Source organism: Idiotropiscis lumnitzeri, chromosome 3 (genome assembly GCF_059441095.1).
Source record: "Idiotropiscis lumnitzeri isolate Australia: NSW breed Sydney's pygmy pipehorse chromosome 3, RoL_Ilum_1.0, whole genome shotgun sequence".
Classification (NCBI taxonomy): Eukaryota; Metazoa; Chordata; class Actinopteri; order Syngnathiformes; family Syngnathidae; genus Idiotropiscis; species Idiotropiscis lumnitzeri.
In genome coordinates, this window is record NC_142393.1 from 25,352,165 (window position 1) to 25,372,545 (window position 20,381).

At 39.5% G+C, this 20,381-nt stretch overlaps 1 protein-coding gene across 2 annotated transcripts in view; it reads right to left on the reverse strand.

The window, feature by feature from the left end:
• The window catches only part of pcbp4 (poly(rC) binding protein 4), a 51,555-nt gene that overhangs the window by 21,212 nt on the left and 9,962 nt on the right, over nucleotides 1-20,381 (reverse strand). The window contains exons 2-5 of one of the 2 annotated variants that reach the window (XM_088292303.1): nucleotides 9,084-9,268; nucleotides 8,116-8,139; nucleotides 6,055-6,087; nucleotides 3,428-3,544 (exon numbers count right to left, since the gene is read on the reverse strand). In XM_088292303.1, coding sequence (XP_088148429.1) covers nucleotides 3,428-3,544; nucleotides 6,055-6,087; nucleotides 8,116-8,139; nucleotides 9,084-9,191 — 282 coding nt within the window. In that variant the 5' untranslated portion in view covers nucleotides 9,192-9,268. Of the gene's footprint in view, nucleotides 1-3,427; nucleotides 3,545-6,054; nucleotides 6,088-8,115; nucleotides 8,140-9,083; nucleotides 9,274-20,381 lie in introns of both variants that reach the window. The other variant, XM_088292302.1, reaches the window with a different exon arrangement.

Sequence of the window (20,381 nt, forward strand, 5' to 3'; positions counted from 1 at the left end):
TGCTTCCATGACACTTGAGAACAAATAAACCTGTTGTGTGATACTCGAGTACGGTTCTGGCATTATTAGTCCATGTGCAGTTTGAGATTGCGTGAGCACACCTGACAGGCCATCTTGTGTTTTCTGCAATGCGCACACGAGGTGAAGGTGCTCCGTTGCTTCATGAAAGTGTGCTGATGACACCCAAAGGAGTCGAATACTCGGTGACCAGCAGGTGGCTGTTTCCCTTTGTTTTAATTTTTATTAACACTGAGTACGGTGGCACAGAGTGTGTCAGTTAATATGTTGCCATGGAAACTGTAGCGTTTCTCCTGCACACAACTTTGGTAAGAGGCGAGTGAGAAAAAAAATCTTTGAGTAGACCGCTGTTCCTGATTTCTCATTATTGTCTACTGTGGCATCATTTTAATTAGAGGTGGAGATGCACGGTCACCATGGAAACAATTCCCATTCTACTACTCGGTGGGAAACAACAAGATCCATGAATTGGTAGACCCAAATTCTTAGGATTGAAAACTGGTTGGCAATTCATCTTGAAGTAGTTGTGGCTGAATGGAATGCACAACCAGCAGAAGCGCTGTTGATTTCATCGCAATCAAAGCTGTATAAAAAAAGGTTTGGACACTCTATTAGGTCACAGTACTGCTCCTCAATGGGTACATTAACATCACATGGGCTACGGGCGCCATGTTGTTTAGATTCCAGACATTGACTTGCATTAGCCTTGGTCAGATTTTGATTTCTGGAGTTTTTTTTTTGTTTTTTTTTTAGTTTTTTTGTTTTTTTTGCAAAAATGGTTGCTTGTAGGCTGTACAAGACATGTGAATGCTATTTTAAACACACACACACACACACACCCACACACACACACACAAAAAAAAAACGGAGGAAACCCACACAGGCACGGCGAGATCATGCAAACTCCACACTCAAACCCATGACGTCTGCACTGTGAGGCCATTGTGCTAACCAGTCGCCCACTGTGCCGCCCGGATAGATGTATAGTTTATATCAAACCCGTAGAAATTAGACTGCCACCCATTTTGTCAAGATGAAATGCATGCATGGGTTTTCACCGGGTACTCCGGCTTCCTTCCACATTGCAAAGACATGGGTTGATAAGTGTGTGCGCGCATGGTTGTTTGTCTTCGTGTGTCCTGCTATTGACTGGCAACCAGTTCAGGGTGGACCCCGCCTATCTGCCCAAAGACAGCTGGGATAGGCTCCAGCGGCTTAGATAATGGATGGATGGATAGATATCCATCCATCCCTTTTCTATAGAGCCTATCCTCACGAGGGACGCAGCTGAGCACGATTCTTGCTGGGCCGGAGGCCAAACTGAACTTGTCGCCAGCCAATCACAGGGCACATTATGATAGAACAACAAGTATTCACACGCATTCACACCAAAGGTCAATTTAAAGTCCTTCACGGCTCTATCATGTATTTGTTATCATGTTTTTGGAATGGAGGAAGAAAGCAGACTAAAGAAAAGCCACTTAAGCACGGGCAAACATGCAAAAAAAAAAATCACAGCACTGTCCATCAAAAACGCTAACCTTATTATTATAAATGTGAAAATACGAAAAGCAAAACCTCTTTATTGCGTGTCTGATTACTTTTAAAGGACAAACTCATGCATAGAACACCAAATGATAATGAATGTAAATGAAGTGATTTAGCAGGTTCACATTCTCGTCTTGAGCTGCTACTTGACATCCATTCAACAAGTGTGCTTCACCTATCGGGAAGCACATCAAATTCTAGGGAAAATAATATCTACGTCTCTATTACTTGCGTTGGGAGGTTAATCGATTGCGCCGAGAACACATTAGCGATGCTGCTGAGATGAGGTTTAAGAAATGATTTTTGTATCATGTGGAGAAATCGCTTTGAGTTCTTTTATTTCCGGCTCCATCCATCACAGACAAATGATTTCCTTTCGTCTAACCGGTAGTTTGACAACTTTACAACCCTGTTTTAATGTTTGTATCCAGATGAAATGTAACGAAAACACAAAACGAATCTTTTTATATTTTTGTGTTATAACCATGAAGTCAAAGTAAAACTTAAAACGCTTTTACTTTGAAATGAGTGCTTTTTATGTGCACACGAGCACACGCATGATAGGGACTAAGAACTACGACTTGGGAATGTTTTTTCCGCTATATTTAACTCTTTTTCCCCCAAAAAGTGACTCCCAACAGTGAACCTAATGTTTTCAACATTCTTATTTACTGCACGGTGGAGGGAAGCGGGGGAAGCTTATTTAGCCTGATAATACAGATCGACCGTTTTTTCTTTTTTATATTTTACATATTGGGTGTATTTTAAGTCATCACAACACTCTATGTCACTCTCAATATTATTATACTTTCCATTTTTATAGATATTAGGGAGTCCTGTACTCAGTTGCAGAGGCCACATCCCCAACTTGCTCATCCAATCACATTCCGACACCTTCACAAGGTCTGTCACAATTGGAAACTTCTTAACACCAATTCATGTAATGCAATTGCAGGGTTGATAATCAGTTGTCTTCCAGGAACCAATTAATGCGAAGGGCTACCAGTTTGATGCACATTATTGAAATAATAAATTTGCTCAAATTATCTTTAATAATTTTAGGTTTATTAATAATTAATGATTTTTTTTTATTTTATTGTGATTTGTCACAATAATTAGGAAACAGAACAACAAAACACTTTTTTCAGTGATTCTCTGCCAATGTTCACATTTTCAAACGAATTCCTAGAAAATCACAATGTCTAGACTCCTTTCTTACAATCTATAATAGTAGTATACAATATAAGAAAATATTGGTTTTATAACGAACCTGCGGTTGTATTATGTGGATTGTTGCAAGAGCTTTACAAGATGTGACGGTCTGTGGTTCTCTGAAGGTGATCGTGATTTGTGGTTGGATGAGTGAGTCGCAGGGCGGGGCCAGTGGAAAGAGAAGAAGTGAGCGTCTCAGCTGGATGAAAGCCGACGGTTGAGAGATATGCTACTTTGGTGTTTTCTCTGCCGACATTAACATTTCATGTTTACAATAAGGAGGTTAAAGAATGATTGAGCGAGAACTTGCCTATTGCAACCGTATATTGTTCGACTTTTCACTGTTATAGGAGAATGTTTGAACAGAACTCCTGATTTTTGTGAGGCGTGTTGTTGAAAAAAAATTGTGATTGGCAACCTCCAGCAATAACCGTCTTTGTGAGGAGGGGAAAAGTCGAAGAGTCGCCTTGTCGTTTCATCCACTAGTTCCCACAAAGCTGTCATGTAACATGAAAAAAATAAGAAGATATATCCCAACACCGATGGAAAAATCAACCCTATTCAAATTGGGACGTTGGTCTCAATACATTTTTCCTTATTGATGGCAGCCGAGGACACTCATCATATTCCGAACAGATATTAACGCTACCTCTTCTAGTTTGTATGTGATCATGGTGAAGGCTCTGAAGACACTGTCTGTAGATCCAGTGATGGTGATGATCCTCTCTGGACAGGAACCTTCTGAGATGTTGACCCGAGCACTGCTCTGTAAGGACAGAAGTCAACGGATATGACGCTTGTAACTTACAGTAGCTTTGAATGGTGACTTTAAACAATGCATTCTTTGTAGCTCATTGATTAGGAGTATAATTCAAAATGACTGTTGTAGACTGTAGAACAGACCAGGATGACGTCATTGTACTTGTATCGTCATCAGCGTGAAAATGGCTTCGAGCGCATCTAACCCTGAAACTGCCTGCTCCGTTTTTGTATCAAAAAACAGGCTATCTACGTGAAACATTCACCCATCCTCCCTTCTTTCCTGGCTTCTCATTAACTACTGGAGCAATGGTTCGCTATGTAGCTTGCCCTGCATGAGCTGCAGCTGGATGGCTAGCCTATCAAGGCTATTCAGTGTCCTAACACAGCTCTTCTAAGTCACTAATTCGAGGGAAAATAATCCAAAAGTTACCCAGTGTTTGCATTTGACTGAAAACTGAAAGTGTTTTATACCTTTACTTTAAAGGGATTCAATTTACTCTGAATTTTATGGCCTATGGAGTAGCTCTGCTAATTTATTGGGCATCCGTGTGAAGCATAACAGTTGATCAAGAAAGACAGACTAGATCTAATGTAGCCTCTGCGCCGGCAATGTTTACGGCATTATAAATCGTCTGCCTTCATCTGCTCCCATTCAGCGTCCTTGATTTCAAGGTTTCAGTCACATGAGCAGCGACAGCGTGGTGCTGTGTCCTCTGGGCCAATTTCTCCAGTCACTCCAGTGAATCATGCTCCCACTGTGACTGTGCGACCCACTGGGGGGGGGGGGTGGGGCGGAGGATGACGGCATGATACTCAGACAGTTAGTAACACAAGCCGAAAGTGGCTTGCTGACTGGACGATGCGGCGGTTGGGTGAGGACCACGGGCGACTGTTTAGTCCAGCAGCTTTGCATTGTTGCATGACCTCACAGTTCTCCTGCTTATCCATCCGCCTTGCAAAGAACACAACATAAAATCTTTGCAACAAGAGAGGAAATCAAATGTACCTCAGCAGCGTTGGACTAATTACGTTGTAATACAAGTCGAACCAACACATTCGATAAGCTGCGCCCTTGGGATTTGTGAAAAAAGATTCAAGTGGAAAAACTGGTGTTGTTCAACGAGAAACAAATTAGATAGGGGATCTGGTGAGTGAGCAGTTCGATAAGAGACACACAAAGACGTTTGGATTGAAAATCACAAATCATGAGAATGGCGTTCAATATTTGTGAATGTCTGTCAATTTCACAATTCATAGGCCATTTCCAGAAACAAAACGCAAATTTAGAGACATTGAGATCCTCGGGAGGAATAGTCCATAAACGCAATGCAGTGTTCCCTTGCTATATTACGTTTCATTGTTCCCATATCACAGCGGTTTTTTTATAAATCGCTTTTCACAGAATACAGGCAAGTTTGAGTTGGTTCCTTCAGTTGTACGCTACATTCGAGGCACCACTGCGCGATACTGAAAGAGATGAAATTAAAGCGGAACTGAACCCAAGTTGTCAAAACTTTAGATCATGTTTTAAATGTGCGTGTCACCTTTGTTGACTGCGATTATCTTCAATCTAGCTTGCCCTCTACCTGTCAGCCATTTTGGAAATGATAGTCATGGTTGGATATCTGTCAGAAGCGAGAGCCGTTATGAAATGTCTCGCTTTGGAAAGGGAACGACCACTAAATGTTTTCAAAAGGGAGCAAAATGTGGATGGGGAAGTCCAAAAGTGGGTGACAAGCAATGTAAAGAAGTGGCAGACCATCTTCAGCAGCTCATCCTGGAGAATCAAAGAGTCAACATTGATGACATCATAAACTCCAAAAATGCTTACAAACATCTGCCCTGTGGCTTCCCAGAGTCACAGATGCGTACAATGAGGGCCATTTTGAAGCTTGTTTGGAGCTGCTTTAGAAGAAAGCAAGAAATATAATCACAGAAATGACAGAATTTCTAAAATGGCAGACAAGAATAAAACAGGCTTAAACTCAACGTTTCTGAAATCATCCTTTGACCAAGTATTCATACTAGAAACTGGTAAAATTGATAAATAAAATCATTTATTATTAGGAGGTTAAATTCAAATGGGCTCATTACTTTGTAAATGCCACTCATTTCTGTAAATAAAGTTGTATTGTGCTCCCATTTTTAGATCTTTTCACTTTTGCAAGAGTGTGAATTGGACTTGTGTACACGCCTGCCTGATTTATTTTTACTTAGTAATTCATACAGTTGATAAATATTCATCAACGACAAGCTACATATTCCATATATGTCCAGAAGCTACATAAAAATGATAAATGTCTTAATGTTAGCTATTCTGGAGCAGACTAAACCCAAATTCACGTAGTGCACTTGGTGGAAGCAAATTTCAGTGTCATTGATGTCATTATAACAATTGTTTCAAACACACATTGTGATATGATAATGAGAAAAAAAAAGGGAGCAATCGCAAAAGTGACATTGGAGCTGCTGATGAAATGTGGTGATTGCAGCTAGAAGTGGTGCAAACCGTACCTCCTCACGTATTCGTTTCACAGTCTCTCCTTTCTGTAATAAAAAGAAAATGAAAGGCAGCTTTAAAGCAGATTCATACAGGAAAAAAAAAAATTCAGTCTCCTTAACTTTGAGATGTGTCTCGCTATTCGGAGGCAATTAACATCAAGCCTGATTGGAATTCAGCAGAAAGTTATATTGTGCTGTTCTGATGCAATAGTGTGTCACACTAAGCAGCATCAGACACATTTGTGTGAGAGGAGGATGTGAGAATGCCGTAATTAATCTATATGCAGAGAAAGTGTGAAGTGAAGATCGCCTACCAGGAACAACAACTAACAAGTTCATACTTGTGCCACCTACCTTTGCCCCTCCTTAGACCGAGTCATACAGGCCTCCATTTTCTTCTCACGAGTGTCACTATTGCATTTTGTCAAGCCCCTGACCACCTCCTCCTTACATTTGAAAAACTTTCATCTCCCATTTTCTTGCGACAACATACGGTCCTTTGTGTTTCTACTGTGCTGTTTGCTATTGATAGGGAAGACATGAGAGAGAGACGACTTGTCTCGTGGAGAGCTGGTCCATAGAGTTCAAGTGGCGCAGAGCAAGTGCCTCTCTGCACCAAACCTGTCTCTTCCTCTTGTCTTCCCAGCTCATCATTCAAATGTATCATCTAGGGCTGTGCATCTCTGCAATAAAAGACGATTCAATACGTTTCTCGATAGATGGAGTACAATACGATTCAAGAAAGGTGTATTTTGCAGTAAAATGATTAGATTCGGTTCCATTCAGTGGGATTATGAGTTGATTTGGTATGGGATGGCTGTATCTTTTGTCATGTATATTGATGTTAATGTTAAGTGAAATTATGTAAAACCATTGTGGAAAAAAAACGACTGTATATACTGAAAAACCGTGTATCAATAACGATGGCAGCACAGAACGTCCCTCAAGTAAACGAGATGTCTTGTTTTGTAAATTCATTCAATGACGGCATGCGCTAATTTGGTTAAGTGTACTTGTTTGTCATATCAGTGCAATACTATTAAAATATATATTTTTTTATTCATAAAAAAGATTGGAAAAATGCACTATTCACTTCCAAATTGATGCAATAAATTATAATTGCATGCTGACCTGTTTGTCATTGTTAAAACGCAAGTTGAGCAGTTCGGGTTGGGGGCGGGGCCTGTAGTTAATGGTTATCCCCGGGTCCTATGAGTATGTAAAGTCGTCTCTACTGTTCCGACTACAAAAAAAGTCATCCATTTTAATTCTGGATGGGCTAAAAATCGGATTTTGGCTGGCAGTCTGAACAAGGCTTTAGTGCGGACTAGTTGACAATTTGTATTTGACAATCATCTTGTGTGGTCGCTTACAAGTGAATATGAGAATGGCTCCCAATACTCATCACTACTGGTCTTCTCTGCTGAAGCTGTTTTTTTAAATCCACCTTAAGTCGCCTCACTATATCTCAAGTCAATGCTCTAAAAGTATTTAATCGTAATGTGAACTTAGCATAGCTTCGCATATAGCAGCATCAGTGGCGGTATCCTTCTTTTGGCCACACTTTATATTGGTGCGCATCTATTTTTTGTCTCTCCACCTTCTTCTATTGATGCAGGTGTTTTATTACAAGGCAGCTGGGGCCCCAGCGAACTGACACCACGAGTGCCCACCAGAGGCAAAGCATCCGTGGAGTTCAGTTTCATCAGAAGCCTTGCGGTCAATACGCTAATGTTTTCGCTCTCTCTCTTTCTCTCTCTCTCTCTTTTGATGGATTGTTGTGTTGCATTAGGGGTAGTGGGGGTGGTTGCGGGGTTGGTTTGAGGCAATTACATTTAGGCTGAGGGTATTCCAACCAGCAGGCTTTCTGCTGACTCCCAATAAAAGTAAGCAAGAGGGGGGAGCGGTATGGTTCTTGAAAGGTTTGTGAATCATAAAAGGTACCGATATGCGATACGACTGAGATTAATAAACTCGCATAAAAACGCAAAGTTATCACTCAGAAGTGAAAATGACTGCTGTGAAATTAAGCTCAAGAACAATATATAGCAGAATCACAAAAACCAAGCTTACCTTTCCTATGATGCTGCCAACCTCCTGTAATAAAAGCATAAATACGCATTCAGATTATCAAGCAAAGCGAAAACATCACTGTAGTCTGTTGCAGCTGCATTAATTTTATATTCAATACAGATCAGTAATTCAGTTGCAAAATTAATGTGTAGAAGTAAGGTGGTTTGTCGCTCTAGGAGCAAGGCACTACTCAAACAGCCGAGTGGCCGTGGCATCTATATTTCATTGGCCTATGAATCAGTTATGACCGAGCCACAAACGACTTCTGCCTAGCAACAATACACCACGCAAAAATAGAAAGAATCCAAGAAGCGTGTTGTTCTACATTGCTGGTTATGCTCCGCGGTTAAATTCTATTCCACTTGTATGCAAGCAAGGTTACGTTAAATTTAACGAAAACATTCGAGATAACTAAAACTGAAAAATATTTTCGAAAACGAAATAAAATAATATAAGGCTACATTTTTCGATCATAAAACAGAAAGTATAAATAAATATAGCCACATCCCATTTATAATCCCACTTGTGCGACCACAATCTCTCATTTAAAAAAAATTATAATAAAATTAAAAAAAAAAAAAAAATAAAAATATATATATATATATATATATATATATATATATATATACATATATATATATACATATATATATATATTTATAAATTAATATAAAAAACTAACTAAAACACCCACTGTAATAACTGAGACTAACAGAATTTGAAAAACAAAAGTCAAACCGAAATGAAAACTAACTCTATTTGTAAATTAAAAAAGTGTTGTAACCCTGCTTGTGATGTTTCATAATGACTGTGGAACAATTTTTGTGATGTTTGTGACCAAAGTAGTTGGTGGCCTAATTTGCCCCCAAAAAACTAATCGCATGACATTTCTTTGACGTTGTTGTGTATAATTCATGAGGCAGATGCAAATTGTGCAGCGCGTGACACGAAGCAGCCGGCCTTTTTACCTTTCCATGCATGAGCAGTCGTAATGTGAGGGTCACTCCCAAGCCCCCGTCTCCAAAGTCCTGCTCACAGTTCATAGTGATGTGGGAGTGGCACGCAGGGAGACGCATGAACAAGGCTCATTCGCTGGTCACGCACTCAAACCAGAGCCGGCGCTCGCTCGCTGGCTCTCCAAGGTCCTTCAGTGCTGCTCTGAAAGAGAAGGAAAATTAATTCAACCTTCGTCCAATTAGAATGTAGGCATATGCTAAATAATTATTTTCTGGTTTGAAGTATTTGAAAAGAACAAATTCATAAGGTGGGAATCATTTATATATATTTAATTAATTTATCATTTATCATTAATATTATTAATATTATTGTAAAGTAAATTTGTAATGCAAATGAGTTGTGTGCAAAAAAATCATGACAAATAGTACATTTTGTTTAGGAACATATGTATTTAAAACAACACACAATGGTGGCAGTCCTCTGACATAAACGCCTTGCATTGCGGGAAAGACAAAATAAGCTTCAACGCAACCATGTGAGTTGCACAATTTACATGCATTACCCTTCAAACTTTGAAAATATACATTCGTGAATGATCCCAACTGATCATTGAACCTTTACATTGTTGTGGTTTTACTTTCATAACAACAGTAAAGACATGAAATGATTCTGACACTTTCACAAATGTATACGTAGCTCAGAAATCACACCATGTGTTTTGCGGTCTGCTATTATGTGAATGCAAAATGGCTGCCACATCCTGGCACTTCGGACCACAGATGCCCCTGGTGAACTGCAACAACATAATGAGGGTCGCTCCTGTGACATTATCGGTGAAGAGAGCTCGAGTGACATACAGTTGAAGAACCGTTATTGAAAGAAGCAGAAAAAGAAAAACTCGAAGGTGCATTTGTGTTAGTTTTCATGGAAAACGCAAACTACAATTAGGAGAAAAAAAGTCTATCAACCAATCTATTCCTCCACCCATCCATCCCGAACTCCCCCCCACCCCCCGCTCTCTCTCTCTCTCTCTCTCTCTCTACATATATATATATATATGTATATATATATATATATATATATATATATATACATATATATATATATATATATATATATACATATATATATATATATATATATATATATATATATATATATATACATATATAAACGCGCACACACACACACACACATTTACATATCAAAGGTCTTTGAATTTGTGGGCGTTAGGGAGGTAGATATTTGATTTTGAACTCTATCTCCTTTCATTAGTTTGACTGATAGTGATGGTGATTCATAACGGAGTCATAACAAAAACCCCGGCGTGTACAGGATATTGAGCAGGAGAATTGGCACTGTCCGTAGTGTTGCATGTGTTGTCTGAAGCTATGAAACCAACGGTAGACTATCAGTGTGTGTCTCGATTAAATGAGGTGTTCATTGCAATCAGATGACCTATAGCAGGGGTCACTATATGAGCTAAACGTAGCTTGCCAGTGATGGGACATTGTGATTTCCTATCCCATGTTGTAAAATTTGAAAATGGAAACACTTGAATTGATTTGTCGAAATTAAGTGATGCATGTTGAAAAATGATATTTACCAGTAACCAATGGTGGTATTTTCTAGGAGCTTGATCAATATTTTACAGTTAAAGCCACTGGAGAGAGTAATTAGTTTAATGAGTAGTTCGGATCATTCATGCACTTGCATCTGCAGAGTTGGACAAGCAACTCATAAATTGGTGCTGTGACATTATGCACTTCTGTCTCTACCGTTATGCAAGAATTATATTCCACTCGGGCTCCAACATTTGCTCAGCCAAAGAGTTCTTTTAGGATTTTTCTCATATGAAATGTTGCTGTTCAGATGACATTTTCTTTGGACTGCCATAAAAATGATCTCTTGATTGTCTAGAATATCACGGCCTAAAATGTCACAGCAGGGTGGCACGGTGGACGACCGGCGAGCATGATGAGCTCACAGTGCAGAGGTGCAGGGTTCGATTCCGGCTCTTGCCTTCCAATGTGGAATTTGCATGTTCTCCCCGTGCCTGCGCGGCTTTCCTCCCACATTCCAAAAACATGCATGGCAGGTTGATTGGAAACTCTAAATTGTCCCTAGGTGTGAGTGTAAGTGCGGAAGGTTGGTCGTCTTTGTGTGCCCTGCAATTGTCTGGCAACCAATCCAGGGTGTCCCCCGCCGACTGCCCAATGATAGCTGGGATAGGCTCCAGCACCCCCCGCGACCCTAGTGAGGAGAAGCGGCTTAGATAATGGATGGATGGATGTTACATCATCAATAACTTTTTGAAAATGGGCCTTTAAGCATGGGTGTCAGCATGGGAGACATTCACAGATACTTCATGAAACCAAAGAGGCATTTAAGAAAATGATAAACTGGAAAAGAGAAATCGTCTTAACCGTTATCCATTACATTATCGTAAATATTTATTATTTGCACCATATAATTAAAGGGAAGTGAGGTCGTTTATATCGGAGATTTGTTGGCCGATTGCTTTTAATCAGTACCCAAGGGCTAGCGAGTTCTTGGGTACTGATTAGCCATCTAATTTCTTTACTTTTTTAAGGAATCAAAAGTGTAGTTGGTATGCAATAGTCTTTTTTAACTTCAAAATATTGCTGAAGCAGAAAGATTTCTTATCATGCTAATGTTTGCCAGTTGGGCAGGACCGTGTCTCAAAGCCAATTCCTCTCTGCAAGCTGCACCATTTTCAATGTCCTCCAGGAATTAACGTGTAAATCGATTCGCAACCACGGGTGCAAACAGTTATGCATTTGTAGAACTTTATAATAGTACACGATGAATACGATCTGTGACGAATCAGGCCCATTGTTTCTTTGTGCTGCCGGTTCCGCGATATTCTAACGGCCACCCGTGGTTCAAGGAAGGAAATTCAGAGAAGCACAACAGGAGGTTTTGTCCTTTGGGAATATTGTATGTCTGTACTCCATTTCAAGGCAATCCATTCAATAGCACTAAAATGAGAGGCAGTGGATTTTATTGGCAATTTAATGACACTCGGTAACAGGAAGCTGCCTTCTTGGACTAATCAAGGTCACTTGTTTGCCAAGCATATCCCGAGCAAACTGTTTCTCTGCTGACTTTGCTGGACATGCTCTTGTGTGTTCCTTTCATAAATCTGCATGCCGTCAGTAGATGCAGTGAGCTATGTGAGGAGATCATGTTTAATAAATGGGTATTATTTTAGATGAGATCCAACTCCCGGGAGACGTGTTGTAGGCCGCTTTATTGCTTTTGCTTAGTGCACAAGGCCATTACTGCTTCGTTGGTTTATTTATGCACTTGAAGCTCGCAGAGACACGCTCAAATGCCCGCACACATCCCTCTTAAAATGTCATAAAGCTCGACTGCCTGTATGTGTTTATTCCTCCACGGGACAGAGTGGCGTGCCAATTTATAAGTAAGCAGTAAATGCCGCAAAGAGTCGTTTTTACGGATTAAATTGCAGCAAATCAATCGTGCTGCGCTTTTTCAAGAGAGGCGCTCGGACTTGTGACAGTCAAAAGTCCATCCCCGTGTAATTTTCATTTATTTCAAACTTAGGTCAAGAGGTTGATGGGAATACTTGCCGGCTGTCGTCTTCTGATAGGACGCCGAGTAATCGGAAATTTGACTTGGGGCCATGTGAGATCAACACACATGTTATTACCAAGCGCATTTGTGCAATACATTGGTTAACTTCATTATGCTTCGGCACCAGAAGGGAATGGCTAATGCGTAAGTGATTTATGACATTAAGCTTAATGCTTGCAGTAATCAGTATGTACGGTTCTGTGGGTTGACAACAAGGCACGTGCTTTGTCTCCGGGCGAGGGCGGCGAGCATCTGAACTCCTCATTTAGAAAAATCTCAAGCAGCAGCATTCCAGGATGAACACAGCCTCTTTGTTCTCAATTAGAAATGAGAATTAGCAAAGCTGAAACTGTAGCGCCACTGTCACAAGTCACCACCCATGCGTCCTGACATATTCCAGAGCTGAGGAGAAACCAAACGCAGCTTCCGGAAAACAACATCTTTTCATATCAGCAATCGTAGCGACATATAGCCTGTCAGCCTCCATTTATTGCGCAAATGTCATGTGAGCTAATTTTATGCAGCATGACAAGATTTGAATTCTAATTCTAAATATGCATCATATGTTTGAATCATATATTTTGATCCTTCTTGATGCAATGACCTCCCATTAAATGTTAGGCAAGCCCCGTCTCTGTCCACTTTTAACACCCGTTTGAAGACACATTTTTATTCTTTAACCTTCGACTCAGACCGTCGCTGTTCTGCTGTTCTTCTGCTATCTATTGTTTGTCTTTTACTTTGTGTGCTAATTTCCCGCTCATTTATATTACACCAAATGGAAAGCGCTTTGTTGCAGCTACAGCTGTTTTGAAATGCTCTATATAAAATAAAGATGTATTGTATTGTATTGTGTCCAAAACTCCTAAAAAGACTTTGGGTATATATATATTTTTTTTTTAAGCAGCTCTAACAATACGCACAGTTTGAACATTGACATGGCTCTCAAATATGGATACAGAAAAGCAGCATTTTGTCCATATCGCCCAGGACATACTTGAACATATTTTGAGACTTTTGAGTGTAGTTGCATGAATGTTAGAACGCTAAAGACTCCTGAATTCGTCCTCATAAAAGTTTGGAACTGGATTATTAATTGTCCAGATCAAAGTTGTTCCTGCTCAAAGCAACTCGAGCACACATCTCTATAGCCAGAGGAAATGATTGCAATTTTTCCCCATTCCATTTCTTTCTGGAACATCCACACCAGAGAAACTGCTGACATGAAAAGAAACTTTTACAAAGTACAACTGGTTTGTTCGAGGACTCCACAGCCCACACCTGTTCTGAGACAATCATGTCCCTGGCGTCAAAGAGATGACTGAGTGGGCCGGCTTATACCAAATGCACACTCCTGACACGTATGGTGAAAGATGCTCTCAGGGTTCCCCTCTGCATATAGAACATAAAGGAAATCGGCCATATAGAGTGTTTGCTTGGTAAACAGACAGGGTGTCCCCAGGGTGTCGGCACATACAGAGCATTACGTGCGAGGGTGTCAACGTGTGTACACGTGGGATGGCGACGGCATGAGGTGGAAGACCATTCACACACATGCCCGCACAAATCCTAAACCCACAACCCTCACATACACAAATAAAGTGCACACGTTCAGCTGTTGAGATGAAAGAAGTCAACAATTCACACGCGACGACGAACACAGGAAGCGGCTGGTTGAAATACAAAAGCGGAAACCCTTTGATTCAACATAGAGTCGTGCTGGTCGGCAATATTTTGTCTATAGGATCAGTCATGAAGACACGAAGGAGCCGTCGTTAGTTTTGACAGGATTTAACACTTTTTTTGTGGTCTAAACGTAAACATTTGGAAATCTAATCCCCGCAGCATGGAGTTTTTGGAAGCATCATGTGTAGAGAAACTAGGGCTCGACTGATATGGATTTTTTTTTGGGCCAATGTTAATTCCGAAATCCGATGGAAAAAAAGGTTAAGATAACCGATTATCCAAATAATTTACAAAATATGTTATGAATAAAAAGTATTCTTTTTGGGTACTTTAAAGCTTACAACAACAAAGATAAAAGTTACAGGCAGAACATTGGACTGTTTTATCTAGAGCACCAAAAGTGACATGGAGGCAAAAAACAACCTTGTTTTCCCTCACAATGATTGAGATGTAACACAAATCATTGCGAGGGAACACTTTGTTGTTTAAGTACTTCCAGGTCAGTTTGGCGACTGTAGCTTCCAACAGCATTTACTTCTGACAAAATGGCAATATATCAAAGACGGATAGAGTCATGGAGGAGGATTTTTAGAAAACTTTAGAATGACTGTAAAATAATATATATATATTTTTTTACATGGGAGTAAATATAAATCATCAAATCATTAAAAAAAAATGCTTTCCCTCACCAAATAAAATACCAAATAAAATATTACACAAAAAGCACATAGATCGTGAGGGAATAGTTTTTTTTTCTTCCATCTCACTCTAGTGGCTCTGTAGTTTTACAATCCATTGTCCTTTAGTGTTTAACATTGCAAAAAATAAATGTTTTCAAATAGAAAAACACATGGTGCAAGAACATCATGCTTAACAAACTTTTCTGTTTCACGAGAAAGTAATAAATATGTTGGCATTTAATTAGCAAACCTCTAAATATTATTATTATACAAATCAGCAGATTAAAATCAGACAACGATGAATTGTTTGGGCTGTGATAAAAACATTCCCTTATGTTAAAATAAAGTGTAAATAATAATTAATGCATTGTCATGTAAAATAGATAGAAAATAGATAGCACTAGTTGTATTTGGATTGCATTTTTTTTTTCATAGATTTTTTTATGCTGTAGCTTCCTCATATTATGCTTTGATTAGCCCACTGGTGAGCCAAAACCTCCGGTGGTCCAACTTAGCACATGTGAATTACGCAAACATTTATGCAGAAATAGGACACGCGACCTCAGACAATTTGCCCTCTCTGCTCTCGCTCGTTTGTGTGGTTGGCTTTTGACGTGGGCCCATCATGCGGAGAAAATTTATCGTCGGGCCAGGTGAGGCGGTGGGTGACACGAGTGCGGCTGTTATGCACTGAAAAGTTGTTGTTGTTGATGGGCGGTCAGGCGCCCAAACACAGTTGGCGCTGAAACGAATTGGTTGGCAGGGATGTGGGGAGGGAGGGGGGGGGGGGCAAACCTGGTGGTCAGGACCAGCCCAGAAATACACCGGCCATTAGTGAAAATTCAATTTTCCAGAAATTCCAGATGGCCACCCCGCCACTGTATACGATCACAATTTAAATATAGATCCATAATTTTCCTTGGTTTATTCTCTATAGAAATATGGGATATATTTTGTTAGTGTTGTCATGTTGTACTTGCAACATAAAAAAATCATGCAAAACTTTGTTTGAGGCCACTAGCTTCACGAATCAGGTATCGGTACTTGGTTTAGGCGAGTACACAAATGTCAACATTTATACTTTTCCGAGCATACGTTATGGGTTAAATTTAGTGGGGAGAAGCATGTGTTAGTGGGTGTTAATGATTGGCACATGTCAATCAATGATTTTGATTGACATATTATTAAATCTTGATTCTGAAGGTATGAGCTTGGATTTTTTTGACAATTTTGTTTGCTTACACGGCTTTGAGGTTAATACAAACTTGGGAGAGAAATAATCTGAATAGGGCCACTTGGAGAAAGGTTGCTCAAATGCAGTTTTTGGATGTATTTGAGCATGAAGAAATTTTCTGCAGACCTGAACCACAAACTTCAGAATCATGCTGAAGTTTTGCTGATTGTCCTGACAAAGTTTTAGCGAGAACATTTCTGTTGTTGCAGCCTAAAACTACGTTTGCGTATGTGCAATGACACAATGAGAGCATCTTCCCACAAAAGGGGAAAGAAAATGAGAATTCCATTAGTACGGTACTTTGTGCTCGTCTTCACTGGCGGACAGTTAGTCGCTGTTGTCTTGCTCAAATTTAAATGAGATCCTCCGGGTGCAAACGCGCACGCACACAGCTGACACACAAAGATACACACGTAAACAAACTTGACTGACATTTGCGAATTGTGCCTATACCTTGGAGAATGTGCCGAGGAGCTTACAGGAACAGCTAACGGCGGACTTATCTGAAATGCTGACAGGTCCGACTTCATACAGGCGTTACATGATTAAACGCGCAAGATTTCCTTTTGATAAACATTGCAAGCCGTATGTTTGGATAAACTTGAATCAGCTGGCTGCTACTAGGCGAGCCAGGATTCATCCGGAAGGTTGTAATATGAGATGGGCATTTTTTAGGCACATCTCAAAATTCTTATTTTATACCTGCCCGGAGTCAAAGAGCCTGTAGAACATGTTTCATTGAAATTTAAAATACATACAGATGAACTATTACTATATTTAGATTTTGATTGACTGAACTTTATTTCAAACGTGCAATACAAAACAACAAAGGAATGAAAAATCGATCGTATGAAAATCCCTGAATCACAATGTACTGTGGGTCTGAAATGCAATGGAAGAAGTTAAAACTTATTTATATGCTACTGTTTCACCAACTAAGTTTGGATATCCATCAAGAAGTGTCATCCAAAATACGTACAGAGGATAGCAAAACGCTACGCACCCGTAATTGAATGCTAGGTTTTTGTAATAAAAAAAAAAATAGTTCAAGTTAATTCATTTCCAAAGTGGAAATGAATGTGACCTACTACCAGTACAACTCGATCATTTTTTTTTTTTGTCAGGAGGAAATATAAACCCTCGTATTACTGGGGACGTGGCTTTGTTCAAAATTAACCGATTCAATTCAAACACATTAAACTCCTGGGAGTCAGCACACACCTGCAACAATTTAAAGTTCCCTTCGTCCTCAAATAAAGTTCAGGTGTTAAGCTTTGCTGCACTTATTTTTCTTTCTATTAGAAGCCTGGAGGTTTTCTGCTAACACTAACTGCGGCTTGGAACTGCTCATAATTTCCTCCATATTGCTTACGACCCTAGTTCCACCTGAAGAAAAATCGCCTCAAAGCATGATGTTGCCAACAGCATGCTTCATTGTAGATCTTTTTTTATAGCCATACTCTAAATGGGCAAAATTTGTACATATATGAAAAATACATATACATATCCACACATATATAACCATTTCCATCAAATCTCCCAAGATTTAAAATGGAGCTTTGGAAAGCGAAAAGTTCTATAATCTCTCCAACGAGCCGGGAGGCGAAGACTGGAGCTGTGAAATGGGAGACGCTTGAAATGAAAGAGCCGTGCTTCATCTCTCCGAGCGTCTGTCTAGGCTGTGTCACATGTAATGGGAGGGGTCAGTCCTTGGCGTGCAGGGGCCCGTCCTCATGATCAGACCTTGGCTTCATTTAGAGTTGAAGCATAACCATGTCAAAAGCGAACCGCTTGTCAGCCACAAGGCCCTCCGGAGACCATGTGACTGCTTGCTGTTCCCTGTGCTTGATGCTCTTTGAAAGACTCTCTGTGTAAGATTACCTGCAGCAAAATTTTGTCGCAGATTTGATATAATTCAACTAAATGAGGTTCTTTGGTTTATAATAACCATTACCTTGAAAAGGCCAAGTTTGTGCTCTAGCAATTATTATTAGTAACCTGAAACTAACACGAAAATTAAAATGGAATCGACATCATTGTTACTGCAATCAAATTAAAATATGAGTGATTATAAAAAATATCTCACTCACTGAAACTACATGTTATGTTCATAAAACTAACTGTAACTATAATTATTGCAAAAAAGTCCCTCATTTTTATCTTTGTCAATTTGCTTTTGCGTTTCATTTTAAATTTATTCTGTGTGTCGAGAAAAATGAAGGGAGGTGAGTCGGTTGAGAATAGTGGGTTACTTTACGTCATTATACGACGACACCTTTTTATCTTGCACTCGACAAATACCTACCACATATATTCCGAAAACACCTAAAATAATACTCCAATAATAAAACGAAGCATTTGGAAAAAACATGTAAGCCATTAAAAACAAACAAAACTCATTAAGAGTAACTGAACTTAATGAACAAAATAAAACGATTTTGAATTGAATAGATTTTGTTTCTGTACATAAAGGGTAATTTAACGCAAAAACCTTCTTTGCAATAATTTGTTCTTTAAGCCCCCACTCGTCTGTATTCGGATCAATATTGCGTTCATGGAAAAAGAATTAAGCGTCTGTTTTCTTCAGTTTCAGGGCACTGCCATTTTATGAAAATGACATCAACATGGCCTCATGTTTTCTGGTTTGGTCAGGTTTTGTTTTTTTCTTTTTGCGGTGAAGAAAGAAAGTCCAAGAAAGTCCTATGGCAGGATCGGTGCTTATATGGGGACAAATTGCAATGTTCTTTGAGTGGGAAAAGAGTCAGTCCAAATTCTCTGAAACATCTGAAAGGGAAGGACTAACTGGTGGACTACAAAATGGGACTTTTACTTCCGTGCATGTGTTGTTGAATCAGTACTTCTACTTTGTTCTTTTTTTTTCACAAGTATCTGTATTTCTACTTAAATACAAGTAATTTTGCGACCTCTGCGGCAGACAAGTCTGAACAGCAAACATGGGCTCTCATAGTGACATACAAGACAATGGAATGATTTGATGGAAGGTGTTATTTCTAACTCGTCAACCAAAATGGTTAGACTGAAATTCCATTAAAAAGAATATTGTTATAGTATCCTACAGAAATATTCTGCAAGTGATGGTAATAATGCTGATCTCAACAAGAGATGTGTCTAACATTAAAGGTCAGTGCCGGTTGGTTTTCTGGGGTTGTCATGGCAATTGTGCAGATTTTTTTTTTATCTCATTTTAAGATAATAGAAATGCTAATAACGTATGTGACATGGTCATGTCATCTTCAACACTGCTTATCCTGTGCAAGGTCACGGGGGATTACTGAAGCCTATCGTAGCTGACTTGGGGTAAAAGGCGAGCTTCAACATCAACTCGTCGCCAGCCGGTCTCAGGGCAAACACCTACACTGTCATTGAGCGGGAACCGACCCCACGCTGCCGCCATACAGGGAAGGCGAGTGTACCATTACAGATTCTCTAAAAATGCGACCTCATCACATATTTAGGTTTACAATTACCACCATAACGATCAATATTAAAATAATGTAGCGTAATAGGTAGACCCAAGCGTTCATCAAAAAAAAAAAAAAAAAAGGGCAGCGGTTTTATTCAAAGTGTATATTCAATATTATATAGTAAGCCACTGTAACATTCTGCACAGTTACGTTAAAACTGCTCAAAGGAAATAAAAATCTGTAATGATTCAATTCAAATATATATTACACATGAAAGTTGAATAAAAATTATACCTATATAAATGGTAGGAAACAAACACTTCTGAAAGATTATAGTACATACAAATGTACAAAAGCGTTGGCAAAGTTTATATTCTATGCAAAGTAGTTCAAAGTTCAGCTCACAATTTCAAAAATTGGTTCATAAGCTATAACTGCCCAACCTTTGGTCACCGTGCAACCCGTTCTATGAACTGAGCCATGTTGCTGGGACGTGCCAGGAAAGTCTTGGAAAGCCTTGCCACCTTGCTAGAAGCTGAACCAGCCCAAAAACACGACAAATCCATGCTGGACTAAGCTGGCGTTTTTTGTTTCATTGTTGATGTCCACTATGTTATTATTATTATTTTGTCTGTACCGGGCGGCCTTTCTTTTTTTTTTGTA